The 27,570-nt window shown below is 36.7% G+C and overlaps 1 protein-coding gene across 6 annotated transcripts in view; it reads left to right on the top strand.

Annotated features, from left to right (window-relative positions):
* Positions 1-27,570, top strand: part of PCDH9 (protocadherin 9) — a 706,189-nt gene that overhangs the window by 305,909 nt on the left and 372,710 nt on the right. For 4 of the 6 annotated variants that reach the window (XM_040671942.2, XM_046904743.1, XM_040671943.2 and 1 more), the window contains one exon: positions 13,973-14,038. The exons of the other annotated variants lie outside the window; for them this stretch is intronic. In XM_040671942.2, the coding sequence (XP_040527876.1) occupies positions 13,973-14,038 (66 nt within the window). The remainder of the gene's footprint in view (positions 1-13,972; positions 14,039-27,570) is intronic. 6 annotated transcript variants of the gene reach the window in all.

Genomic DNA, 27,570 nt, shown 5'->3' on the forward strand with positions numbered 1-27,570 from the left:
TTCATATTTTATGATATCTGAACATTTCTACTAGAACAAATGAATTAGGTAGTCACTTTTAATTTTCGTTATCAATGTACACTGATGCAACACATATTTATCAATGTAAATTAATGCAATTATTGATTCATTTGTGTATAGGAATTTGCAAGAAAAAGCTAATTTAAGATTTCCCCCTTAGTTCTGAAGGTGCTGAAGCTCAGTTTTTAGACTGAAGTCAATGGAAAGAGGAATGAAGATTCCTTCTACTGCTCTTGACACCTAGTGGTACAGTTTGTTTTCAGAAGGGCATGGTTGTCATGGGAGACAAAGTGGGAAACTTTGAGCTAAAGACACACTGTAGCACCTTCCTGTTGAACTCTGTAATAGTGAGAGAATCACAGCACAGACAATATTAAATGAATATGTGGCTAACATTGTAAAAACTGTACTTCTTAAAACTGTGGGGTTTGTTTGGTTTTCTTTTATTTATTTATTTCTGTAATTGGATACTGAATGAGTAACAGAAGAATTCAGAATGTAGAATCATAGGATGGTTTGGGTTGGGACGGACCTTTAAGATCATCTAGTTCCAACCCCCCTGCTATAGGTAGGGACATGTCCCTCTAGACCAGGTAGCTCAAAGCCTCATGAGAATGTTGAGTCACTAGCCATTAGTTGTTAAAGGCAGAATGATCATCTAGTTTCAAACTCCCTGCTATGTGCAGGGATCACAAAGATTGAAACAATCTTTAAATATCATCTAGTTCCAATCTCCTTGTCATGGGCAGGGTTGCCGCCCACCAGACCAGGCTCCCCGGGTCCCCATCCAACAGGGCCTTGAACATATGTAGTGATGGGGCATCCATGGCTTCTCTGGACAACCTGTTCCAATGCCTCACCACCTTCTGAGTGAAGAATTTCTTCCTAACCTCTAACCTAAATCTCCACTCTTTTAATTTAAATGCCATTCTCCCGTGTCATAGACTATCATAATGAGTAAAAAGAAGATCTCCCTTCTGCTTATTTGCTCGACTCAAAACTTTGAATTAAAGCTCTCTGCGGGTAAAATAAATTTTTGGTAGACTTTGTGATTAGAATTTCTTTAGGGAGTTAAAACAGTTAGAGGAATAGTTAATATTATTCACTAGAGGGTCTTTGTACAATACTACTGAAGCAGTTATTTGCAATACTGTGAGAAATTTACGTAATTAAGAAAATGAATAATCAACAAATATTTCTTCCCTGTCTAATTTCTAGTATGATTTTCAGAGTTTCTCTTAGACTTTACAAGTATGTAATTATTTTCTTTCATGCAAAACTGATAATTTTTTATTTTAGATTTAGAATTCTATTCTTTATTATTTTCCTAAATTCAGAATTTAGAGGATTCTTTTAATTAAATGTAGGAGATATATCATAGCACCAAGTGCAACTTATCTTTGCAAAACTGGACATAAGTAAATATCATGGAAAAACAGAGTCTGGAGTCATTTGTGTGTTAATATTTTCCTAAGATAATACTACATTTTATTGAATTAAAAGTTACAGTGGATTTCAGAGATAATAAAAGCTTCAGATTTGTTGCTGTGTTATCAACTGCTGTATTAGATCAGAGAATTTTGTATCATATCAGGGAATACTGGATTTTCAACCAGATAATAAATATAAATGTAATATAAAACTTGCACAACTGGTATTTATAAAAGTTATTAATAAAATAGATTAATCATGTGAATGATTTTTATATTTTTTCAGGAGTTTAAGTGATGAAAGGCCTCTTCGTGGATACTTAGTGTGAAACTGAGGCATGGAACAGTATCCTCCTGGGCTGTCCTAGTTTTGTGCAATTGTCTTAGGCAAAAAGAGGGAAATGAAGTCATATTTTGTTTCTCTGTATTTTCAAGCCATCTATTATAGAAATGATCAACATAATAGATCTATAATTTTCATGGCCTAAGCCAGGCATGTCTAACCCACAGCTTGCATGTCTTATGTGGCCCTGGACAGCTAGTAAAGCAGACCTACTAGACAGTAAACTTTTAACATTATTATGTGCATTTTTAGCAATTCACTCAGTTGAATTGAAATCTGTGTGTATTACATGTTACATGCATTTGTGCCATTTGATGAATAAAACACAGTGATTACCAATAATATTTAAACCTATTTACATGTGTGTGCCTGTGAAGACACAATTTTTGTTGTTGTTGTTGTTGTTGTTGTTGTTGTTGTTAAGCAGAAGGCTGGAGCACCTCTCCTATGAAGAAAGGTTGAGGGAACTAGGCTTGTTTAGCTTGGAGTAGAAAAGACTCCAGGGAGATCTCATTGTGGCCTTCCAGTACTTAAAGGGAGCATAAAACAAGAGAGGGAACGGCTGTTTATGAGGGTTGATAGTGACAGGGTTAGGGGGGATGGTCTTAAACTGAGACAGGGGAGGTTTAGGTTAGATATTAGGAAGAAGTTTGAGGTGATCTTTGAGGTTGTTTTCAACCCAGGCCATTTTATGATTCTGTGATTTAATTCTTGAACTTGGACTTGTGTAATTTTGTAAAATAATTTAGTAAGTTAGCACATTCACTGCAGAAAAAAATATCCAGAATACCAGTGTGATGCTGACAAACTTTGTAATTTTCAGTGTCTCAAATAGCTCACAAGAAGTATAAAATGATTTGCGATATGGTGCTTTTTGTGGATTTGACTGCTCAGTTGAATGAGTTAAACTTGTGTCTTCAAGGTGAATATGCTATGTTTCAAATCATAACAGTGTTCAAAATGAAATGTAAATTATGACAAGATCAAGTTGCAGCAAGTAAGTTTATGCATCTCTCTAAATGGAGAACAAAATGATAGATGCTGAAGCGTCAACCTTCAAGTTCGGCTCTGTCTGTAGTAAAGTGACTGGCACAACCGGGGGACAGTTCACAGGTAGTATTGCATTAACATCATTATGTAAGATGGAAAAGTGAGTTATAGACCATGTGTCTGCCTTTGCCAGTAGCTTAGAATTTGAATGCAGGGAATTGGTAATCCTCGGATTGTGGTAGTATATGCAGCAAAATTACATAAATATATTTTGGGGGGTATTTTCCATTTCCTTCTCCCCTTACTCCCCTCATTATTATTATTATTATTAATAATAATAATTAATTAAGGAAGGAATGATGTTTAGGACATCATACAAATGCTAGTAAACTTTGGGAACTCTTGAAGAGACCTAAGATATCTGTTCTGTTTTCATTCCAACAGTCTCTATTGAAATACTGTCAAAATGATGTTTTATGCCATTCAAAGGGTTCCCCTTTGAAAGTTAAAAAAAAAAAAATGAAAAGCATTCACTTCATTACTTGACATCTTTTAAAGAAGAAATCCGTTTGGTGCTGTGGTACCTATGGCCTATCCCAGCTAGCAGTTAATACAGACTATTGAACTTAAGCTTTCTTGGCTAGCAGTCAGACTTCTTTAGTTGAGATTCTTTTATGCATACATTCCCTTTGGAGCTAATGGAATAGTGACAACAAGTTTTCTAAAGAAAACCTGCATATGAGAAAATTGCTTAGACATGCACAATCTTTTTTCCAGAAACTGTCAAGGATTTGTATTGATGCTTGATGGTATGTTATTAACATGCTTACAGAATTAATTCAAAGGCAGTAGAGCAGTGCTGTTTATACCATTTGTGGTAATATTACCATTACTAATTACATTATATTGTAATACCGATACAAATCAGCTGCTAGCAATGTCAGGATTAGTGTGGGATGGTATAACAAGCCAAATTTTCAGACCTTTTGACATTATCTTGCTGAAAAATGTTGTTATCTTGCTTTTTGAAATGAATAGAACATGTTTGTTATCCAAAATACTGCAAAGACAGCGTGTATTTATTGATCTCTCCTTCCAATTTAGCCTTGTCTTTCATAAATTAGAAAATTTTCAAAGACAAGAATACTATTTAAGGAGGCATTTTTATGATGAAGATCAATTCAGAACATAAAAAGGAGTCTTTTAAAAAAGAGAGAGAGAGAGAGAGATGATGGGTTACAATGGGATCAACACCTATGTAGGCCTTTGGCCTATGCTGGACCTTGTCCTCAACAACAAGGAGGGTCTGGTGAGTGATGTGAAGCTCAAGAACTGCCTTGGCTGCAGTGATGATGAAATGGTGGGGTTCAAAATCCACATGGTGTCAAAGAGGGTGTGTAGCAAGCTTGCTCCTCTGGACTTCAGGAGGAACCTCTTCAGGGAATTGCTTGGTGAAGGTGATATGGGATAAAGCCCTGAAGGGAAGAGGGACCCAAGAAAGCTGATCAGTATTCAAGGATCATCTTCTCCAACCCCAGAAGCAGTGCATCCCAAGAAAGAGGAAAGCAGGAAAGAATACCAGGAAGCCTCTGTGGATCAGTAAGGAGCTCCTGGGCTTACTTAGGCACAAAAATAAAGTCTATAGGGAATGGAAGCTGGAAGGAGTTTCCTGGGAGGACTACAGAGAAGTTGTTTGAGCAGACAGGAATCAGGTTAGGAAAGCTAAAATCCAGGTGGAATAAAATCTAGCCAGGGACTAAAGGAGAACAAGAAGAAATTCTACCAGTATATCAGTGATAAAAGGAAGGCCAGGGAGAATGCACACCCTCTCATGAAGGAAACTGGGGACCTGGTCATGAGGGATGTAGAGAAAGCTGAGGTACTAGATGACTTCTTTGCCTCAGTCTTCATTGGCAAGGTCTCTAGCTGCACCACCCAAATTGCAGAAAGCAAAGATAAGAAGTGGGAGAAGGAAGAAAGGGCCTGCTGTAAGTGAAGATCAGTTTCAAGACCATCTGAAGAACCTAAAATTGCACAAGTCCATGCATGGGACGTGATGAGATCCATCCACAGGTTCTGAGGGAAACGGCAGATAAGGCTGCCAAGTCTCTATCCATCTTATTTGAAAGGTTATGGCAGGCTGGTGAAGTTCCACTGACTGAAAAAGGGGAAACATAGCCCCCATTTTCAAGAAGGGAAAAAAAAAAATCCTTTTTATAAGGCCATGTAGCGATAGGATGAGGGGAAATGCCTTTGAACTGTGAGAGTGGTGAGGCGCTGGAACAAGTTGCCCAGAGTGGCTGTCAGTGCTCCCTCACTGAAGATGTTCAAGGCCAGGCTGGATGGGGCTTTGAGCAACCTAATCTAGTCAGAGGTGTGTCTCTGCCTATAGCAGGGGAGTTGGAACTAGATGATCTTAAAGGCCCTTCCAACTCAAACCACGCTATATTTCTATGATTAATTAGTCAGGCAGCTGTTTTAATTGTGTTGCTATGTGTGTATATTGTAAACCTCAGCACAACCCCTTCTTCATCCTTCTCATATAAACATCAGTGTAAGTACTGGGATAAAATTTGTGACATTCAGACAGAACAAAAAATAAGATGAGGCTTACTAGAAACAAACTCTATGAATAATTGAATAGGAATGTCTGTAACAATGGAGGTTCTTTAGGCAAATCTTGACAAAATATTTTTTTTCTTTTCATGACAGAGAGAAGTTACTAACAGAAGGCTCAGTCAATCACCTCCTAATCATTGTAATCACGCTAATTTCTGAAGTTTCTTTGTGAGCATTGCTTTGTTTCTTTGATATCTTGATGGTCTTCATTAGGATTACTTCATTGCTGTTTTTTTTTTTTTCTTCTGGGGAGATAAATAAACAGATCAGAGTAAATTTGACACCATTTTCTTCAGACTGTTATCAGAAGTTTGCACTTCTTTTCATTAAATGGTAGCACCAATTAACTGTATCCCTCCTCCTCAAGGAGAAGGCTGTTCATAGTTTGCTCACTTCATAACAGAGAATTGTTTTACCAGCTTTGTAATTGATTACAAAAATGTCTCAATCTGTATGTTCCTTCCCAGTACGGATTCTTGTTTGCAGAAAGAGTTTGGAGGTTGCAGGTTAGGAGTCAAAGCATTAAGCTAGGAGAAGGAATTAGTACATAGAATCATTGTGCCAGTTTCAAAGCTGAATCATTACTATCTTTCGCATTTCAGTAAAATGTGGGTTTGCATGACTAACAGTCTTCCCACCCGACTAGAATTCTCTCATACGGTGTAAAAGACTGTCCTTCATAATATAGTATGATGCCTCTGAAAGAAAGAGAAAGCGAGAGAGAGATGTTATTGCTTTTAAAGAGAGATTTTTTCTTTCTTTTTAAGCATACTGCCACTCAGCATTTAGAAATATCTGGAGACGGTGGCAGAAATGAATGTTTTTGGTTTTTTTTTTCTCCCATGGTATATAGTTCGCTAGTGTAATGTTGCAGCTACTGAAACTATCTCACTCTTGAACTCCCTCTCTCTGGATACTGCAATGTTTCATATAATTGAGCCTTCCATAGCCTTCACTGTAAGAGACTCTCACACCCATGAAACATGATATGCAGTACTTTAGCATCCACTGTTTGCACAGTGGATCCATAGAGGAGATGCACTGAAATGAACTGAGCCAGTCACAGCTGGTCAGGTAGTGGTTTGAATCTGAGTCTTTGACCTCAGTGTTACCAGTAAGTAATACATCTGTGGTTTTTGGTAGATAAATCACATCTACTTTGAGCTAAATTGGAACCACCAATTTATGACATGTGGGAGTAATCTGCATAGGTCTAAATAATACTCATCTGTTTTTCAAGAACCACACGTTATTCTTTGTCTTATATGGTCATGTCTTTGCTCTTGATATAAGGATGAAAGCTTTCATGGATAATTTTAGGGAATATTGATGAAGCAAAAGCCAAAGTGACTTGTTATTTGCAGAGTGATATTGTAATCTTCTATGGATGAACCTGGTTATAAACTGTCATCATTAACAGTCAGCCCAGATCTATTTCAGCCATAAAGAACTATACTGAACTAAAGGCTGGTGAAGGGTCTGGAGCAAAAGTCTTACAAAGAAGGAAACTGGGACTGTTTTGTGTGGAGAAGAGGAGGCCTGGGGAGACCCTATTGATCTCTGCAACTCCCTGAAAGGAAGGTGTGGCAAGGTGGAGTTTGGCCTCTTCTCCCAGGTCACAGTGATAGGACAAGAGGGAACGGTATCAAGTTGTGTCAGGGGAGGTTCAGGTTGGATATTAGGAACAATTTATTCTCTGAAAGAGTGGTCAAATATTGGAATGGGCTCTGGTAGAGTCATCATCCCTGGAGGTGTTCAAGAAACATGTAGATCTGGCACTTAGGGACACGGTTTAGTGGGCTTGGTGGTAATGAGTTGACGGTTGGACTTGATGATCTTAGAGGTCTTTTTCAACATTAACAATTCTATGATTCCCTTCTACAGTTCTATTCTTGATTGACTATTGCGTTATGATGCCTTTATGTGTAGATTATGTCTAGATGTCTGTCTTATAAATAAGGCAAATATTCTATTGAAATTGTATATATCCAGTACCTCACATGTGCTAACATTATATACCTGTCAAATGACATAAACAATAAGCAGATGATAAAAATTAATTCTCTGTACAGTGTATAAAGCTAACTTATTGCTAGGTTTGCATTGTCTTTGCACTGTTATTTCCTTTTTACATTTCATTTTATTGGTTACTAGTCAAGCAACAGAGATTCCTTTAATAAAGAAGTCAGTGACAAAAGCAGGAAACAGGCCCATGGAGCAATGGTAACTATGAGATGTGACTCTTACAGAAAAAAAAAAATTGATGATGTAGAATATTATGTTGCAAATACATAAGCTATATGAGAGAACAGACGTGCTTTGAAAGTCAAAGTCTGATTATGAGGTCTTTTTTTGTTATTTCTTCTGGTGGGACAGATTTTTTTTTTGTGATATCCAAGACATTTCTCTTACTAGATTTCTGTATTCTGTGTTCACTGCTGACACCAATAGAGGTTGATTTTAGAATAGATTTAAAAAATGAACAGTGAAAAATGTGCTTAGTTTCTTTGCCTAAAAAAATCTTCATTTGTCTTTCTAAAGACGTAGCTACATGCTTATCCAGGAAAATAATTGTATGTCTTGTGAACCTTTCAGTTCTAATGCTGACTTTTTAATCTTAATTTCATTAATAAATTACAATTTAACTTTTAAGGTTTTACTTTATCCTTCAGAAAGTAGCTAGGCCTATGTGCTGTTTTATTATTATTACTTTTTTTTTCCTTTTTTTTTTTTTTTTTTTTTTTTTTCCCCCCTGAAAACAGGCAATATTGCTTTTTCTTTGTTCTCCCAGGAGAAGGAATCATCACCATTAGGTATTATTTATTTAATATTTTTCTGTGATTTTCCAAGTCTTTCAAATTACAGCATTTAAAAATAAAGGCAAGCTGTAGGCAAAATGCTGAAGTCAATTTAAACAATGCCAGCTGGCAAAGACAAGAACGCAGTGAGTTGGCAAGAACTTTTCTGATACTTCTTCAACTGAATGTTTATTGCACAGATATTTTGTGTCTGCATATGTATGTATCAGAGTGCAAATCAGCCCATCATCCTAATTTCTCCCTCTTTCTGTTATCTGCTGAATCTTTCATTTCTTAATCCTAATTAAAATATCAGTAGCTCATTATTCTTGAGTTCTTCAAAAATGAGAGCCATAGTAAAGAACATTCAAAGATATCTTACCAGAAAGGTACAACCCTGTGTAAGAAACCATGCAGAATTATGTCACTCCCAGATAGTATGCATATACAATATAGCCAGTATATAGGCTCTCTAAATGAGCAATTAAATGTAGTGCTCTCCTGTTAGTTCTCACTTGCCTCTGTGCCATCGAAGAGTAAGAATTAAGAAATGTGCCATATAAGATTAAGAATTAAGAAAGGAAATTGTCCCTGCTAAGGCCTATTCATGATCAACCGTAAACAGGTCTCACAGATTTTCCTTTCTTTTTTACATTTTTGTACTGTACTATCTGATTTGACAAGCTACAGTGCATTTTATTTTTATTTCTGTGCACAAGCCTCCTATAGCAGTTCTGTAAGATACAATTAAGAATTGTGATGAAGTAATGACACTAATTACTTACAGCCAAAAATATGGTACATTCTTTTGAAACAATAACACTATAAGAATTACTGATTTCCTGAAGTGAGTGACCAACAGTCTGAAAATCAATGTGATTTAATGAGGCATACATGTAAAAACTTTTTTTTTTTTTTTTTTTTTAAGCAAGTTAGACATACATTCTGAGTTGTGTAAGGCTACATGGGAAAACATGCTTTGAACTTCAGTATGTTAACTCCTTATTTCCCACATGACAATATTGAAAATCTCCTGGTTTTGTCTATCAATTTTAGGGAGGTTTGACTGATAAGAAAGCTTTCACTTGCATAATTCAGATAGCTTACCCTTCACATGTGATGAGCACTAACATTTTTATAAACTGTTTGTAAAAGCCAGTAACTGAGAAGTTGTTGTTCAGGTAATTGAGGTTCTTCAGAATCAGGGATTCACTTGTAAAAGGTAGTTAAAATGCTTATGACAATAAAGTGCAGCAGTTTTCCTTCCTTGGGCAAAATTGTGATTTCTGGTATCTCTATTTCTGAATATATGATCTTAATGGAAAAGGAAAAACAACAACAACAACAAAACACACACACACACACACAAAAAAAAAAACCAACCAACCAACCAAACACAACAAAAACAACAATGGAAACCTAAAACATTTGATTAATGGAAAAAGCTTAGAAAGAGCTAAGTTTGACGCCTGATCTCAGAGCTTTTAGGCTGGAAAAAATGTCCCATTAATTTTAGTGGGAGTTTTGACTGCACAAGGACTTTCAAGATCATGTACTTTCTTGTTCATTAAAGGATAGAAAGTAATTAGAAATAAAGCACAGAAAAGATTTTATGCAGTATTGCTTTTGTCAGCTGAAAAATCTATATTATTGTAAGAGTTTTAGACTAATATCTCTCCGTTTTGTGCATAAAATGATGACACAGTAGGTTGTTTTCATTACTTTTAGCAGGTTTGTTGTTCTCTCTGTTCCTTTTACTGGAAAAAAGCAACTGGCAAGTTGTTTTTTGTTTTGTTTTCTTATTGTTTATTTTGTGCGTGTGTTACCTTCCTTTCTGTTCGATTGCAATCTCATCTATGATGCTGACTTTGTTATTTCCCTTCTTCTCCTAAACTGTTTACCTCAAGATATTCAGCTTTTTTTGTAAGTTGTCTTCTAATAGAAGAAATAAAAAGTCTATGTGTATTTTGATTGAAAGCTGTGATGATGACATTACATGAAACAGAGGAAGAGTTGCAGAGATTAAGAGAAAACTTTTCAGAAACAAGTCTTGTATGTTTTATGATAAATCATTTTGAATTTTGAACACTTCTTGAGGAAGAAGTTATACATACTTAAGATGTCTCAAATCCAGGCCTAAAATTCAAGTTTAAGGCAGTCATGAGCCATTTCATGAATCATGAATTTATTCACATTCAGTAATGGGAGAACTTTGTACACTGACTTCATGAACAAGGGATTCATCTCCTACTGAAACTTTTAACCACTGTTTCTAATACTTAAAAATATGCTTAATGTTACTCTTTCCTTATGGCTGGTTGTTTTTCTGTTTGTTTGTTTTTCTTACTTGCATCAAAACCTTCTTTCTTTCAGCCTCCAGCTGTAATTTATTTCAGTGAAGAGCATGGTCCAAATTTAATTCTAGTTGCAGTTGTAACTTGTAAAACTAGAGAGCGGGAGCCACTTTCTTTACTGCTTTCTACCGTCTACTTGAAGGAAAGGGAAGCTGTAGAAAGATGGAGAACAGGGGAGATATTACTTCCCCTGGTCTATCTGCTGGCCATGAAGTATGTAATGATCTTAATTACTATGAAACCCAAGAAAAAATACATTTTACTTAGAACCATATCATCTTTTGAGTTGGAAGGGTCCAACTCCCCTGCAATGAACCTCATCCAGCCTGACTCTGAATGTCTCCAGGAATGGAGGGTATCCATCACTTCTCTGGGCGGGCAAACTGTTCCAGTGCTACACTACCCTTATGATTAAAAACAAACAAACAAACAAAAACAAACAAACAAACGAACAGAAACACAACCACATTTCTTCTATCCAGTCTAAATCTCTCCTCTTGCAGTTTGAAACCAATTCCTCTTGTCCTATTACCACAAACCGTTCTGTCTGTCCCCACTCCCCCCCCCCCCCTTTTTTTTTTTTAATAGCACTTCTTTTGATACTGAAAAGCTAGTATCAGGTCTCCCTGAACAATCCTAACTTTCTCAGCTTGTTCTCATAGGGAGGGTGTACTATCCCATGGATCATGTGGGGAAACTGTTGGCTTTCTGGGCTGTGAGGGCACATTGTTGGATCATGCTCAACTTGCAATCCACCAATATTCCCAGGTCCTGTTTAGCAGGGCTGTGGTCAATCTTTTCATTCTCTATCTTGTACTGATAGTGGGGGTTGCCATGACTCAGACGCAAGACTTCACACTTGGCTTTGTTGAACCTCATGAGATACTCCTGGGCCCACTACTCAAGTTTATCTAAGTCTCTCTGGATATTATTCCATTCCTTGTCTATGTGTCAATCGCACTACACAGATTGGTGTCATCTGCAATCTTGCTGAGGATTCAATTTGAAGATATTAAAGAGCATCAGGCCCAGTACTGATTCCTGAGGGACACCACTTGTCAGCAATCTCATCTGAATAATGAGTCATTAACCACCACTCTGTGCAAAATCTCACAATCAGTTCCTCATATATTGAGAAGTCCGCCCATCAAATCCACATCTTTCCAATTTGGAGAGAAGGATATTGTGGGGGACCATGTTAAAAGCCTTAATGAAGTCCAAATAGATGACATCAGTGGCTCTTCTCTTGTCCATCGATGCAGTCATAGAAAAATGTGCTGGTTGGTCAGAGAGGACTTGCCATTGGAGAAGCCATGCAGACTGTCTCATGTCATTTCTTTCTCTTCCACATGCCTTAGCATAGCTTCCAGGAGGATCTGTTACTCTTATGTTGCAGCAGTCTGCTTTTTTGGAAAGCAGTCATGTAGAAAAAAGGCCTCATATTTAATGATACCACATATTTGTCATTTCAGTTGGCAATTTTTCAATGAATGGTATTTGATTTCTGTTCATTCTTGTTTCGTTTTGATGGTCTAGCTAAGCTTTCAACTAACTACCTAAGGGAATGGGGAAAATAGTCATTATTTGTTGTTATTAAAATTATTCTTGTGATTCCTTTCCAATTATTTTTGGTTAAAAAAAAAAAATACTATTTCTGTAAAGGTGAATGATTTACGTAGAGGTGACTTTCTAACAAGTAATAAAATATTTGATATTATGGCACGCAGTCTGCCTTCAGAAATTCATCACTATATCAAAGTGGATGGAACTGTGCAATATACACTCCAAAAAGAAAGCTTTTTCCACAAGGACCCTCTCTCTGCTTTTTTACCAATTTGATTCTGTTGCCTTTGGGTGAATTGCACTTCATTTGTACTCACGTAAATGAGGAAAACAATCACATGTAAAGTACCAGAGGAAGCATAGGAAGATTGTAAAATGAAACATTCTCAGTGGCTTTTACCTTTTTCTTAAGCTATACTCACTGATATCCATGGATTCTGTAAGTACGTTTAGATTCAGAGTGTAAGACAAAATAACATTTCTGCTTGCATAACATTTTATTTTAAGTAAAATTTTAGATGGCAAAGAAGGGATCTTCTGAAGTCAGTTGGAAATGTAACTTCAGATATCAGAGGAGCATATTTTTGGTAGATATAAATACTTAAGATGACTTTCTGCTTTCAAGGGGAGCTATTGAAAAAGCTTTTAGAACTGTGATATAATTCTCCAAGAACACAGACCTTGTGTGAAATATCTGAGGTATCTGTTGGGAGTACTTTGGATGAGACATGTGTTTTCTGCTGCAACTAAAAGCACTATTTGATGTAAAGTTTTCTGAGGATTTTGTTCAGTATATGATGGCAAAGGAGTGAATAAACAATTCTTGTACAGAATACTAATATCCTTTCTAATTGCGGTGCACTGAAGGCTTGTTTGCAATTTGGGCTTTTTACTCTACAAAGAATAGATTTGAAGTTGTCCAACTTTCCAGATGCATTACTCCTAATTTAACATTCTCTCTCTGGGAAACATTCTTTTCTTCAATAAAACAGAACAGTAAAAAGGGCTGGTGCAGCCCTGGTATCTTATTTCAGACTATATTTTCAAATGCATGTGCTTTTCTGGCTTAGGTTGTTCAGGATTATTGTGGTACTATTTGTTTGTCAAGATGGATAAGCAATTCAATTTCTATAGGAATATGCAGTTTTGAAGGTTCTTGAAACTTGGTAACCTACTGAACTTTCCCTCCACAATTATCTTATAGTCACACACGTATACAGTCATTCTGATTCAAGACCTGGGAGACATGATATTTTAGGGTGTCTGAGTACTCTGAGGGAACCTGAAGTACATAGTGCTATTTATATTCAGCAGTTAGTAACAGAGAATGAACATCCATTAATGCTCCCACACTGAACACAGATTTAATTGTAGTTTTAAAGATCTGCTGTTTTTGCTTTTTAGAGTCTCAGAGTTGATTAATAATATCTTAATAAAAAGCTTAATAGAGCATTAAATTAAAAAAGAAATCTTCTTATTATGAGACAGTTATTTCAGTTGGTAGTTCACTGTACAGAACAACAAAAAAAAAATAACATCCTGCTATGGCATCTGAAAATCTGTTGCCTGGTGCAACAATACGTTACACAATCAGCCTTCAGAAACCAAACTGATGTTGGACATAGCACTTCAGTGATACAATGCGTATGTTTGGTAACACCAAGCTATGGCATCTGAATTTTTTGATTTTTTTTTGGAAAAAAAAAAAAAAAAAGATATTTATATTCCTTCAGCAGAAATTTGCTCATACTTCGCTTTATGTATGACCAATATTGGGCTGTTGGGGAGGTGGGCTATCTGAAGATCTGTAGTAAGAATGACACAGCTTTTTATTTAAATATTATTGCTTTTTAGGCACTGAAATTTGGAGATATGCCGAAGTACTTGTGGGAGATTTGGGTACCTGACAAACCATGGGTGGTAAGATACCAGATCCACTGAAATAAATAAAATAAGCATCTAATTTTAAGTTAGATACTTTGGGCCCTGCTGTCACTGAATTCAATGGGCAATACTCCTGCAGGACTTAAAGTACACTGCTGCAACTTTATTCAGTGCATATCCTCTTTTTTCAATACTATCACACTGGTGTGAGGTTGAAGTAATGCTTATAGTGAACAAGAGCTACCATCTAAGGGGAAGAGGGAACAGCTCACCTGAAGGTTGTAATACGATACTTTTTTGTTATCTTTATGAAGACAAACTCTTGCCATCAGAACAAATCGCAGTTCACAGGTGGGCCTACAGAATAGTACCATTCTCCAGCAATTCTCCTGTTAGTCTTGTATAACACTTACTCTGGACTCCAACCTAGTAGTAAGCCAAGGAAAATAACAGTCTCCTTTGAAGCACCATGTGGGCTTCTCAGAAAATGAGTCCAGCAGATGCTGGCTGTTCTTCACTTTCAGGGGCAGTTATCAGAGAAGAATCAGGGTTCAGTGTTTTGATTTCTAAAGCTCTGGAGTAAGAGGAGCTATGTTCTACTTAGATTCACAGTTTCTTTGTGCAGAACTCCGGTCTAATCCATCAGCTTCCATGCTCTTTCTTAAATAATAATAATAATGATAATACTGTGTGTGTCTCCTTATTTTATTTATTTCATTTGAGAAATAAAGTGCAGTAGAATCTGAATAGAGCTTTCAGGATCTCTTCGTTGTCTCAGCTTTTTGAAGAGAGTCTGTTTAAATTTATATTATAAAATGCTATATGGAAGTTCAGAACTATGATGTCTTTTGAAGATTAAAAATAATAAGTGGAATCTGACTTTGGTTCCATTTTAAGATACTTTTAATTATATTTATTTACATTTGTTCAAACTGAAAGCTTACAGTAAGTTGTTTCCTCCATAATTAAGCCCTTTTCCACCAAAACTAAGCATTCTATGGCAGCTGTTTTCAGCTACATCAGAGAAAGAAAATTTCCTAGAAAATGGCAAGTTTCTAGCGACATACATTCAACTTAAAATTATATTTCCCGACTACAGAATACTTGGCTTTTTAGCCTCAATAGTAGACTTTCCCCTCCCCCCCCCCCCCCCCCATTTGGTATAGACATTTCACAGGTAGGAGAATTGCTTTCATTTCCTGCTGTAAAATATTTTTGAATCTCTGTAAGTGTATTATATAATACAGACATCTGGATATGGAACATATTTCTTCTCTCTGATTATAAGGAATGCTGTTGTTATATATTCATTCAGCAACATGAAAGTTGAAAGAAATATCGAAAGAAAAAAAGTTGTATACAGGACAAATTAATTTAAAATGAGCAAGCTAATAAATGGGATTAGGCTTCAACTACTAGAAATGTAGGTACCTATGCATGAGTAGCTATACATAAACTCCTATTTAAAACAATGGAAAATGGATAGCTAGTTAGACCATTCTGAAGTACATAATTCACTCTGAAAGTAATACCTCCTATTTATTTCCATGGAAACTACTACAGATGCAAAGAACACAATAACACTATTTAACAGATTGAATTATCAGCTGCAAAACTAGAATTGTCAACATATTCACCACCATTGGCTGTGCACTGTTGCCAGCAATGAACAAGAGCCCGCACGCTGCACTTGTAAAAATCTGAACCACTGTCACCACTGATGAAATGCACCACTCACCACCTCACTATTTGGTCACCATAAAAGTTCAGCAATGATGATTGTCAGTGGATGCCATTTTTTTTCTGCATGGAACAATTCACTGACACGCCTTTACTTCACATGCACTACCATGACAGATGCCATTTTGTCAGACTGCCCTTCTGCTGCTATCTGTTGGACAGTAATAAAATGTAATGGTGGGAAGAATCAACATCTACTATCATACTACCAACTCCTCTGCCTCTGATGTTTTGTGAGCCAACATAACACAATAGGAGGCATTCAGTCAGTGGAGTATCATATGGAACTAAACATGCACTACAGCCTCTAGCTTTTTGATGTCTTTTTGTATGGGTACGAGTTTGTACTGTTTTAGAAGTTGAGACTTCTAATACTTGATTTCAGGGAATATTAATTAGAAAATATAGAGTCCCAATGTATAGTCTTATATCAAGGACCAAGATCAGTATACATCACCTTTTTTGAGAGGAAGTATACTTCCATACATTACCTTTTAGAAGCTGATCTTTCAAGAGTTACAGCTGTCAGGAAAATCATTTCAATGGAAATTCGATGTTAATTTATAGAAACAAAGTTCTAAAGTCACTCAAGTAAGAAGAAATTTCTAAACTTTTAAACTAATTTCTGAAAGATTTTACATCTTCTGAATTCATGCTCCTCATCAGACAAATCTTTTCAGTTAGGTTTAGTATATAAAGAGAGTTAAACAAAAGAGTAAACTACTTCCCATGCTTGTTGTATTTTTTTAAATATATATATATGTGAAATTGTATTCTCTTTGATCTGTTTGCTGAAATTAAAAAATTAGGGTAGAATTTTTATGTTTTGGGTTTTTATCTTTATGTTTTATTTTTATCTTTATGTATTTTTATGTATTTATTATTTTTATGTATTTATTATGTATTTCTCTTTTTTTAAGGCAGCAGGCTTCATTCCCACTGATGTAAATATTCAGCTTTGAAAAACACTTTCAACCACTTTATTCATAGAAATCACTTTAAATATTTTAATTTTTTTTTCAGTTTTCATACCGATATGTTATCATAGTGTGAGAAATAGCAAAATAGTTTGATACTCCATAGAATGAATGAAAACTAATCATTTTTCAAGGTATTATTGAGTATGATGTGTTTTTTTGTTTGTTTGTTTGTTTTTAATGGTTGAATTACCTGTGAGTTCTTTCTTTGCTCACACAAACAGCAATTGCATAGTCTCTTTCTGAAGGCTTTTTGGCAAAGCACATTCTCAGTAACTTAGTTTGTAATAGAATGAAAAAAAACTGAAACCAAGAACAAAAACTCTCCTAAAACAAGTTTCACATCCCATGAATTTTCTATTTTTTTGAAGTTAGATTTTAGGCATTGCTTTTAACGGTAGTTGGTAGCTGGGCATTAGAAGCAGAAGTTTCTAGGTAATAGTATGGGATACCTGTTTATACAGCAGTTCAGATGGCATGACTTTGTGGGTGAACTAGTATGGAAAGGAAAGTAAATAGGAAAGGAAACAGAGCACTCAGTGATGAGTAATCTAAAATGCACTTAGCATGTGAGATAAATTTTAGAAGATAGATAGCAATTTCACTTCTATGAAATCTATTCTGCAGTGCACATACATGACCACACACGTACTGACATCACTTCTCCCATTCTAGTTCAGATCAACATGCAGGGGACCAGGACACTGGCTCCAACTATGTAGCATGTCTAGGTTATGATTGGCAGCTAGGGCCCTGTATGCAACAGCTCATGCTCAGACTTCTACACGCTGCTGGATATCCATGGATATATTTACCAATGTGGGGTCATTATCTTAATTGTATGCTGCTTTCTAAATTGTGTTGTTGGCATAAGCCACAAACCAAGCTAGTGGGCCATGCAATCTAGTCTCCTTATTTACATATTCTTAGGCCAGTGTCCTTGGAATGATCCATATGTAAAGCCAACTAGCAGTTGTCACTGAGGGTTCTGTCACTCTCTAGTCTCCTACCCCAAATGTGTTACAGCAGTGTGAAGTCAGCAACAATTTTATCATAGTGTTCAGCTATTGCAGCTTTGTCTTTAAGCTCATGGTGGGTTAATTTAGTTATTTGTAAGGGGAAGATGTAGTCATGGTGCCTTTTATGTGATCAGTGTTTTTGAGTAGACTCTACCTCATGTCCTATAATTAAACTGATCCCTTCTAAGAATGTAATGATCCATTCCTTTGGGGAAGAAAACTCCCTCCCCATACATACCTGAGAGTTTGCATGTATACAGGGAAAAAACAAAATGCATGGAGTAGTCAAAAGCAGAAGGAAGGGAAAGATTTGTGATGGATGGATGAAGTACATGATGCTCATGACTGAGCTTGTCCTAGAGTTCTTTGAGAGATCAAAGAGATACTGAACTGTCAGTAATGAGATAAGCTAAAGGATAAAATTTGAGTGTACTCAGGTATCTCATTTGAGTATGTTCCTTGTAAATGGCTTGGTTTCCAATTAGTAGATTGTGTAGGAACTATTCTACATAAAAAAAGTTTTAGAAGCTGTATCTTTTTCTCAGCTGTTCAGTCTAGATGATAATAATTACGTGAGTTGGGATTCTGTGAATTTGAATGCTCTGTACGTTTTACTTTTGGAGACTTCATATGTAGATATTGTTATTAACCTGGAAGAAGTTTTCACAGTTTGCATTTTGTTCTGGTCATAACTTTCAATGCCTATTAGTGACTAAAAGAAGACTCTTAACTTGGGTGTAATTCAGAGATGTTGGACTAACACTGATCTTACTTGTAATTGGGTTTTATTTCGATCTTGTTTTCAAAAGTAAGCTGCTTTTTTAATTTAGAATCATTTAAATAAATTAAAATACATACTGCTTTACTAATTACTATTTTTCTGTCTCAAATGTAGTTGTAGTAAAACTGACAGATATTTATATAAAGGCTTACATTTACATCTTCATTTCATTTCTCCCTAATTAGTAGCATGCAATGTACCATTCTGATTTTTCTTTCACCCTCTTGGTACCTGCACCTCCCTCTGGGTATCCCAGCTGTTTTCTTTTCTTTCTGTAATTGAAATCAAACTTGTTGCAGCCTGTAATTGTTAATGAATCTAACTATCTAATGTTTTCTGCGAGACAGATGTACTGCAGAAGCAGATGAAGTGCCATATGGAAAACAAAGTGCCCTACTGGGGTGAAGATAGATCTGTTCTTCTTTTGTTATATGATATTCCAATACATTGCTCAATGGGCTCCTTTATGTTTTAGAAAGCTAGGAGTTTGTTATGTGTAGAAAAAAAATGACATATAAGGTATACTAATTAAAATAGTTAGGCCATGTCCATCTTAAAGAACTGTACATCTAGACTGCTCATACATATTAACATTGCGGCATTGTGACATGGTGTAGAGATGGGACTCTGTATACTAGGTTGATGGCTTGGCATGATGATCTGGAAGGCTTCTTCCATCCTTGATGGTTCTATGATCCTATGATTCTATATTATCCTCCTTGTCTGCACTTTTCTCTTGTGATGTTAACGAGTCCTATTCCAGAGTCTGAGCAGTGTTATAACAAGTCTAATGCTTCACACGGGAATGCAAATTTAGATTTTATCTCTCATTCTTTTTTTGGCATCTAGTGAAAATCATGATCTTTTATAAAGAGTGTATCTTTTTGTCTCTGGATGAAGACATGCCCTATAAATCTGCTTTGAAAACAGGACGCTGCTGTCAGTATTTAAATATATGCCACTTTTACTTTCTCTTAAACTATGTGATGTTTTGAATCAGAGAATCAGAGAATCATAGCATGTTTGGGGTTGAAGGGATCTTAAAGATCATCTGGTTCCAGCCCCACTGCCCTGGGCAGTGTTGCCAGCCTGTTCCTTAAAGCCCCATCCAACCTGGCCTTGAATGCCTCCAGAGATGAGGCATCCACAGCATCTGTGAACAACCTGTTCCACTAGCTCATCACTTTGGAGAAAAGAATTTCCTCTTAAGTAAAGAATTTCATCCTAAGTATATAAAACAAGATGTTCTTTTAGCTTATATCTGTCTCTCCAGGTATATATAGAGAGAAAAGACACCATCAGTCATGAATTATTAATTGTAAGTAATACTTTAATAATTTAAAATATGTGGGTTTTGATCTGTTAGACATCTACTCTAGTTCCTACATTAGAAAGACTACGTAGTACTCTTCTACCTCTAGCTTCTTTTCATGACAAAATATACAGTGGCTAAATATAGGATTAAAGGGAAGTCATAGGTTAATAACTCAGCTGCTGAATTTCTTGAGATATTTTTGAGGCATATTTTCTTAACAGAAATAATGTAATAGTCCCTTATGTGGATTTTTTCATATCTGATTTTGAAAGGAGCCTCATGTGTTCCTTCCAGTGCTACTAACAGCAAGAGGTCATCAGTACATCTGAATCAGGCAGACTTAAGGCTTTGAGCAATTGCATCTGTAACGAAGAGTGAAGACCTAGCTTAAAGTCAAATATCACACTTATTCTGTACTATTCCTTACTCTAAGAATGTTTATACCCTGTGTAAAGTTCAGCAAAATTTCTCCTGGGGTATCAAAGCTCCTTTACATGTATCTATACAAATATTAGCTTTCTGGTGAATACTTATGAAGAGATTTGGAGGAAAGCTAGTTATTCTCTAACTCTTCAGATTATACCTTGTTTCTCAGGGATCTGGGAAAAAACAGAGGTGGGATTACTTTACACTGTTCACAATCACAGTGGAGATTACTCTAATCAAATATTTATCCATCATGGAGGAGAGAAAGAGCTGAGTAATCAAACAGTTAGTCTTAATTTAAATGTCATAACTGCAATTAGAAGAAACGTCCTTCTACCAAATTTTGTTGTGATTTCTCAATCTGTATTCTGAAAATATCCACTGCTAGAGGATTTCCACTCTGCAGGAAGAAGAGAAGGCAAAATATGGTTTTCCTTTCTGAGTGACTTTAAGGGAACCAATACAAGTGACAGAAGAGCGAAAGGTTTTTTGTTTGTTGTTTGTTTTGTTTTGTTTTCTAACATCTCCTTGTTTATTTATGTGTACGTGCAAAAGATCAATCTCATATTGTACAAAGTAGTAAAATCTTTTTATTGTTATTACAGTATCACCTTATTTGATGCTATCTCATTCAGATTATTTATCTGACAATACTTCTAATAGTATCATCGGAGTACTTTAGGCAGTTAGAAATAGAACTTATAAAAAAATGTGTAATATTTAAGCAGATTAACTTTGATAAATTACACAGGAAAAAAAAAAGATTTATTATCCACTGAACATTTATTTAAGAATGAAAAGTTCTAAATGTATTCAGTCTAAGCATGTTGAAGAGACCTTCAGAGGTCATTTGCTACAATGCTCTAATCAGAGAGCTAATTTAGATGAGGTTGTTCAGGGCCTTGCTAAGGTTATGTTTTGAATATCTCTAAGGATATCTCCAAGGCTAGCCACAGACTTGCTAGGTTGCCTGTTCCTGAGTTTGATCACACTTGTGTAAAACTCTTCCTTCATACCAACTTCCTTGTGTCAACTTTGTTGCTTTTCAAACTGTCACTGCGCACCTGAAAGAAGTACCCTGTTTTATACACTCCCTGTCCTCCCATAATCAGCTAAAAGTGCAATTAGATCTTCCCTTAATGTTCTTTTCTTGAGATAAAGAACAGGAAGCTCTCAGAGCCCTTCTTTATGTGCTTCAGCCTCCAACCAGCTTGGTGACACGTTTTTTCAACTTGCTCTGAAGCATTCTTCTTGCACTGAGGAACCCCAAACTGGATGCATTACTCCACATGCAGTCTCTCAAAGCTGACTACAAAGGATGAGTCACCTCCCTGAGCCTCTTGGCTACATTTTTACTAATTAAAGTGGGTAAATGATTGGGTCTCATCACTCAAGGACACACTGCTGACACATGCCAAGCTTCTTGTTCAGGAGAACCAACAGGTCTTATGCTTGTTTCTACCCAGTTGGCCCCCAGCATGCATTATTTCATGAAGTTATTCTCTCGCTGAGACAGGATTCTTTGCCGTTGCTGAATTTAATGTCAAAGTTTAACTTGTGTAGTACCCACATGTATTCCAGTCCAATCTCCTTCTCCTTCTCTTTATGCCTGGATGTGGCACTCCAGGGAATTTGCTGAGTAGCAAGACTAGGCCATCTAGCTTTCATTTGCCCAGATTCTCTTCCTCCTTTTCCTTGAAAATGGGACATGAGGCACTCGACCAGGTTCTTCAAAGCCCCATATAGCCTGGCCGTGAATGTCTCCAGGGAGAGGGCATTCACAGCCTTTCTGGGCAACCTGGTCTAGTACCTCACCACGCTCACAGAAAATAATCTCTTCCTAATATCTAGTCTAAATCTATGCTTTTGGAGTTTAAAGGGATTTCCCCTCTTTCTGCTACATTTCCTTATAAAAAGTCCCTCTCCAGCTTTCCTGTAGGCATGCTTGAGATATTGGAAGGCTGCTATAAGGTCCCTCAGAGCCTTCTCTTCTTCAGACAGAAGAGCTCTAACTGTCTCAGCCTGTCCCTGTGGGACAAGTGCTCAAGATCGGAAGAAGAAAATATGCAGACTGTAATAACTTATTTTGAAATGATAATGACTGCAGTGCTTCTAAATCAATGTCTACTATTTAAAACCAAAAAACAAGATGCATAAACCTGAGAAGGTAATTGTATGATACTTTGCACCTAACGTCTATGTTTTGGGCATAGAATTTGAAGACCATGTCTCCCTTATAACATCCTGTTTACTGAACTGGTTTTTACCTTCTACTGTGGATCTCCCAGATTCTTCAGTCTCCTAAATCCTGGATCAGGCACAGGGAAGGTGGTATTCTTGAGACTGTCATTTGTCATGGTTTTATGATTTTGGTTACTGGTATTCCATATCATAACATCATACAGTGTACTGGGAGTTAAAGAGCAAATGCTCTAGTTCGGGTACTTGTCCGGAAGAGAAGAACTACATTCCCCAGAAGACTGTTCAAGTATTGTTATCTATTCCTGCTCAGGGGAACAGATATAAGGCCTGTAGGTTGTCTCCCTTTCTTCTTGTTTCGTCGTGCTCGCTTTCGGATCGTCTCGCTGCTGCTCCCGAGTACACACAAGGCTTCCGTATTATTGTAAGGTCTTTAGCTCTTGGACAATCCTTCTCTCAATTATATTTGATTTTATTAACAATTATATTGAATTATATTGTATTATAGTGCATTATCGTGCATTCCAATACTATATTTAGTAAATTAGTTTGTTTCTCCTCAGATCGTTGCTGCTGTTTTTTTAATTATTCTTTCTTCTAAGGGGTCCCCTGTTTCCCTTTTCCGGAGGCACGGATTTTGCAAATAAATCCCTCTGCCCCACTAGTCATGGAAGTGGGCCAGACCAGCTCGTAAACTGTCAACATCATTATCAGTAGAAACTTAGCTTTTCCCATGTCATATGTCATTAGGTTCCCTATGACTTTGAGTAGCACTACCATATTTGCCTTTGCCTTCCATTTGCTGATGAGATACCTTTCTTTTTATGATTCACAGTTCTAGTCCTCATTAGTGTCAAGAAAACGCTGACTTCTGTAATTTAAATAAACTCAGTCAGAAATTCACTGTTATCACTGCTGACCTTATGAAGTGTTTGCTTGAATTTTGGGCTTTTCTGGTGCTTCGAGGAGGTTGCCATTGATCAGCCAGTACTTCTGGATTGTTTTGTTCTTCAAGGCAGTTTCCTACCAGACCTTACAAAGCAAATCCATGAAGTTTATATCTGCTTTTCAAATTTCTACTATTTTATTTTATTTTATTTTATTTTATTTTATTTTATTTTATTTTATTTTATTTTATTATTTTGAGTAATAGGTCCTACTGAGTCCCTCCTCTAGCTCATTTGTCATTTGCCTTTATGAAAGTAGTTCTTGATACTTGCCAAAAGTCTCTTGATATTTTTGTCCTTCCAGAAAATTGCCAGACATTTCATTTGCCCGTTATTACCACCCCTGTGACTGTTAAATTTCTCAAGTTTCCAGTTTTCTGAACAAGGCTTAATTTCCTCTTTCATATATCTAAATATTTTAAGGAATACATATCTCTATTACTTAATGTTATTAAGCAGTCTCTTTTGGTAGGAGGATGTGACAGAAGTTATGTAAGTGCCTTTTATTTTTTTTTTGTAACATACTCATTTTACAAGAATTCTCTTGGACATTTCTGTTTGCATACCATTATTCTTTGTTAATTTATTTTCCTAAAGTAGTAATTATTATAATAGGTGGGAGAGAATAGTAACTATGAACGAGAACTGTTTTTCTCAAGTTTTTTTTTTCATTGTCCTATCCCTACTAAAATCAACTTTCTTTCTATAGTGAAGGAAATGTTTTCAGATGCATTTTTTGTTGGGAAGGAAAGAATTAAAAACAAAATTTTGTTCCACAATTTGAAAGTTTTATTTTGTGGTGTTAAATGCAAAGGTGGAGGAAGATTTAAAAGAAAATGTAAAAGTATGGCTCACAACACTATAAATTTAACACTTTTTTTTTTTTTTTTTTTTTTTTTTTTTCCCTGTCTGTATACATTGAGTGGATAAATACTCTGTGAATTATAAGCATGGAAAGAAGGCATTTTATTCTGAAAAATGTCAACAGTGCTGATCCTTTGAAATTAATTACCTGTATTTAATATGGTATATTTTAAACCGTCAAAGCTTGGACCTTCTTATAGCACTCATATAAGATTGAATATACACATGTGGGTACATGAAAATAGTGATCAGGAGATAGCATGAAGTGAAATGGCTTTTACTGCATGTCCTTAGGTTTGATTGTGTATTCCAAACTACATAGATTTAATATGAGGTTTTTTTTTTTGTTTGATTGTTCTTGTTTGCTTATTTGTTTGCATGTTTTTCTTCTCCATGTAATCTCTGCAGTGCTTTTCTTCATTAAACCATTCTGTTGCCAGAAACAGTAAATTTATTAATAACTACCCATCCTTATATACTTCCTTAAAGTAGAATAGAATAAGTCATTATGTTTTGCTTCACAGTCTTTCCCCTGCTCTCAAAAAAACTCTCTGAGTTCTACCAAATTTTCATAAAATCATAGAATCATAGAATTGCCTGGGTTGAAAATGACCACAGTGATCATCGAGTTTCAACACCCCTGCTGTGGGCAGGGTCACCAACCACTAGACCAGGCTGCCCAGAGCCACATCCAGCCTGGCCATCAGTGCCTCCAGGAATGGGGCATCCACAGCCTCCTTGGGCAACCTGTTCCAGTGCGTCACCACCCTCTGTGTGAAAAACTTCCTCCTAATACCTAAGGTAAACCTCCCCTGTCTCAGTTTAAAACCATTCCCCCTTGTCCTATCACTATCCACCCTCATAAACAGCCGTTCCCCCTCCTGTTTATACACTCCCTTCAAGTATTAGAGGGCTGCAATGATGTCTCCCCGGAACCTTCTCTTCTCCAAGCTAAGCAAGCCCAGTTCCCTCAACCTTTCCTCGTAGGAGAGGTGTTCCAGACCTCTAACCATCCCAGTGGCCCTCCTCTGGACCCACTCCAAGAGCTCTGCATTTTTCTTGTACTGGGGGCCCCAGGCCTGCACAGAGTACTCCAGATGGGACCTCACAAGAGACGAGTAGAGGGGGACAATCACCTCCCTCTCCCTGCTGGCCACCCCTTTTTTAATGCAGCCCAGAACACAGTTGGCCTTCTGGGCTGCAGACACACACTGCTGGCTCACGTCCAGCTTCTTGTCTACCAGGACCCCAAGTCCTTCTCTGCAGAGCTGCTCTCAAAGAGATCTTCCCCCAGATTGTATAAATACTTGGGATTGCCCTGACCCAAGTGCAGCACCCTGCACTTGGCCTCATTCAACCTCATTAGGTTTTCATGGGCCCACTTCTCCAGCCTGCAAAGGTCCCTCTGGATGGTGTCCCTTCCTTCCAACGTATCAACTGCACCACTCAGATTGGAGTCACCCGCAAACTTGCTGAGGGTGCACTCGATGCCATCCTCTGTGTCATTGATAAAGATGTTGAAGAGCACCAGTCCCAAGACCGAGCCCTGAGGGACACCGCTTGTGACTGGCCTCCCCCCTGACACGGAACCATTGATCACAGCACTTTGGCTGTGTCTAGCCAGCCAATTCCTAACCCATCAAGCAGTCCATCCTTCAAATCCACACCTCTCCAATTTAGAGACTAGGATGTGGTGAGGGCCGATGTCAAAGGCCTTGCAGAAGTCCAGGTAGATAACATCCACCGCCCTTCCCCCATCCACCGAAGCCGTCACTCCATCAGAGAAGGCCACCAGATTGGTCAGGCAATTTTGGTAGGTTCAGAATCAGAGGCTTTATAAAAATGAATGCTGCCACATATATTGAACAGCAAATATTTTGTACACTTTTGAATTTACAGAACTGACCCTCAGTTTTTAATTTGATGCTTTAGATTAAATCTGATTTGGGGGAATCAATGAAAGGTTAAACAAAGTCTAGGCAGCTTCAGTGGTTAGAAGTCAACAGCTTTGATTGCATGCCAAACTGACATCTAGGTTCAGTTTTTCTGTTTCACATATTTCTTATTTTCTAAACTTTTGCCAAAATATTATTGCATCAAGCTTTGATAGTAGGAGGAAAGAATTAGTATGCTTAACAAAACATTGCTTGCTACCATATATTGTACTTTTAAAAAGTTCAGAGTAACAGATGAAAAAGTATATGCAGCAACAATAGACATTTTACACAATTTCTGTCAAGATTTCAGCTGGTTTGCCTGCTGCTCTGACAGTGTTCATTGCCACTGATTTAAGTCAAATCATTGGTGGAGGGTAAAAGCCCATGGATGAATTTATACAACACAAAATGATACATGTAAGCTATCTATTATTCAAGTTCACTGCTTACAATATTAATGTGGGGTTGTTTGTGTTTTCCACAAAATAATCTTTACCTTTTTTGTATTTAGAAATAAGATGTTCTTGATGAATAAATACAGCAGTTAAACTGAACATTAGCAATAAACTAAATGCAGTTAATAGAAATTTCCCTTTCCTCTCTTAATAGTGGTTTTAAATTTGTGTTGTGGGTGCTGTATATTAAAAAAATATACAGCTCTCAGTGTAATTTTATCTATATATCCTTGTGTGTGTGTTGTTATTATACCTATATTTTTTGTCATATGAAAGCCAGTATGCAAATATCAGTTAAGAAGTTGAGAGAAATGTTATGGAAAGTCACCAACCCACCTGATATAAGAACCTAGATACTGCAAGCCTTACAATGTCCATTTCCATTTTATGATGTAAATCAATACTTGAGATGCCTGTGGTTCCTAACACAAGGCCCTCAAAACAATGTGTAATGTAATGACTTTTGGTAGCATTACAGTGACAGAAAACAAAGAAACAAAATTAGAGACCATGATATCAGGAGACCGTGGGACTGGCTGATGCCTGCTGATACTTCATTAATTGCACTAAGGGCCCTAGCATATGTGCTGCACGATACACATTGCAGCCTCTGGTTATGAAATGTAGCTTTTTGTTACAAGTAAATGCCTTTTTACAATTATTTATTTATGTATTTATTTATTTTTATTACATGTACAACTAACATTGAAGGGTCTTTCAGGGAACCTCTTATGTCATGCTTTATTTTTATTTTTATTTTTACTCAAATTGGCTCAATCTATCTTGCTTGAAATAAATCTGAAATAACAGTAGGTGTTTGATCTTGCTCTGATTAAAGTCAGTGTAAAATTGGATTTGAATTTAAAGGCACAAGTTCAGTCCATTGAGAGAAAGAAAGAAAAAGAAAG

The sequence above is a fragment of the Gallus gallus genome, chromosome 1 (genome assembly GCF_016699485.2).
Source record: "Gallus gallus isolate bGalGal1 chromosome 1, bGalGal1.mat.broiler.GRCg7b, whole genome shotgun sequence".
In the NCBI taxonomy this organism is placed as follows: Eukaryota; Metazoa; Chordata; class Aves; order Galliformes; family Phasianidae; genus Gallus; species Gallus gallus.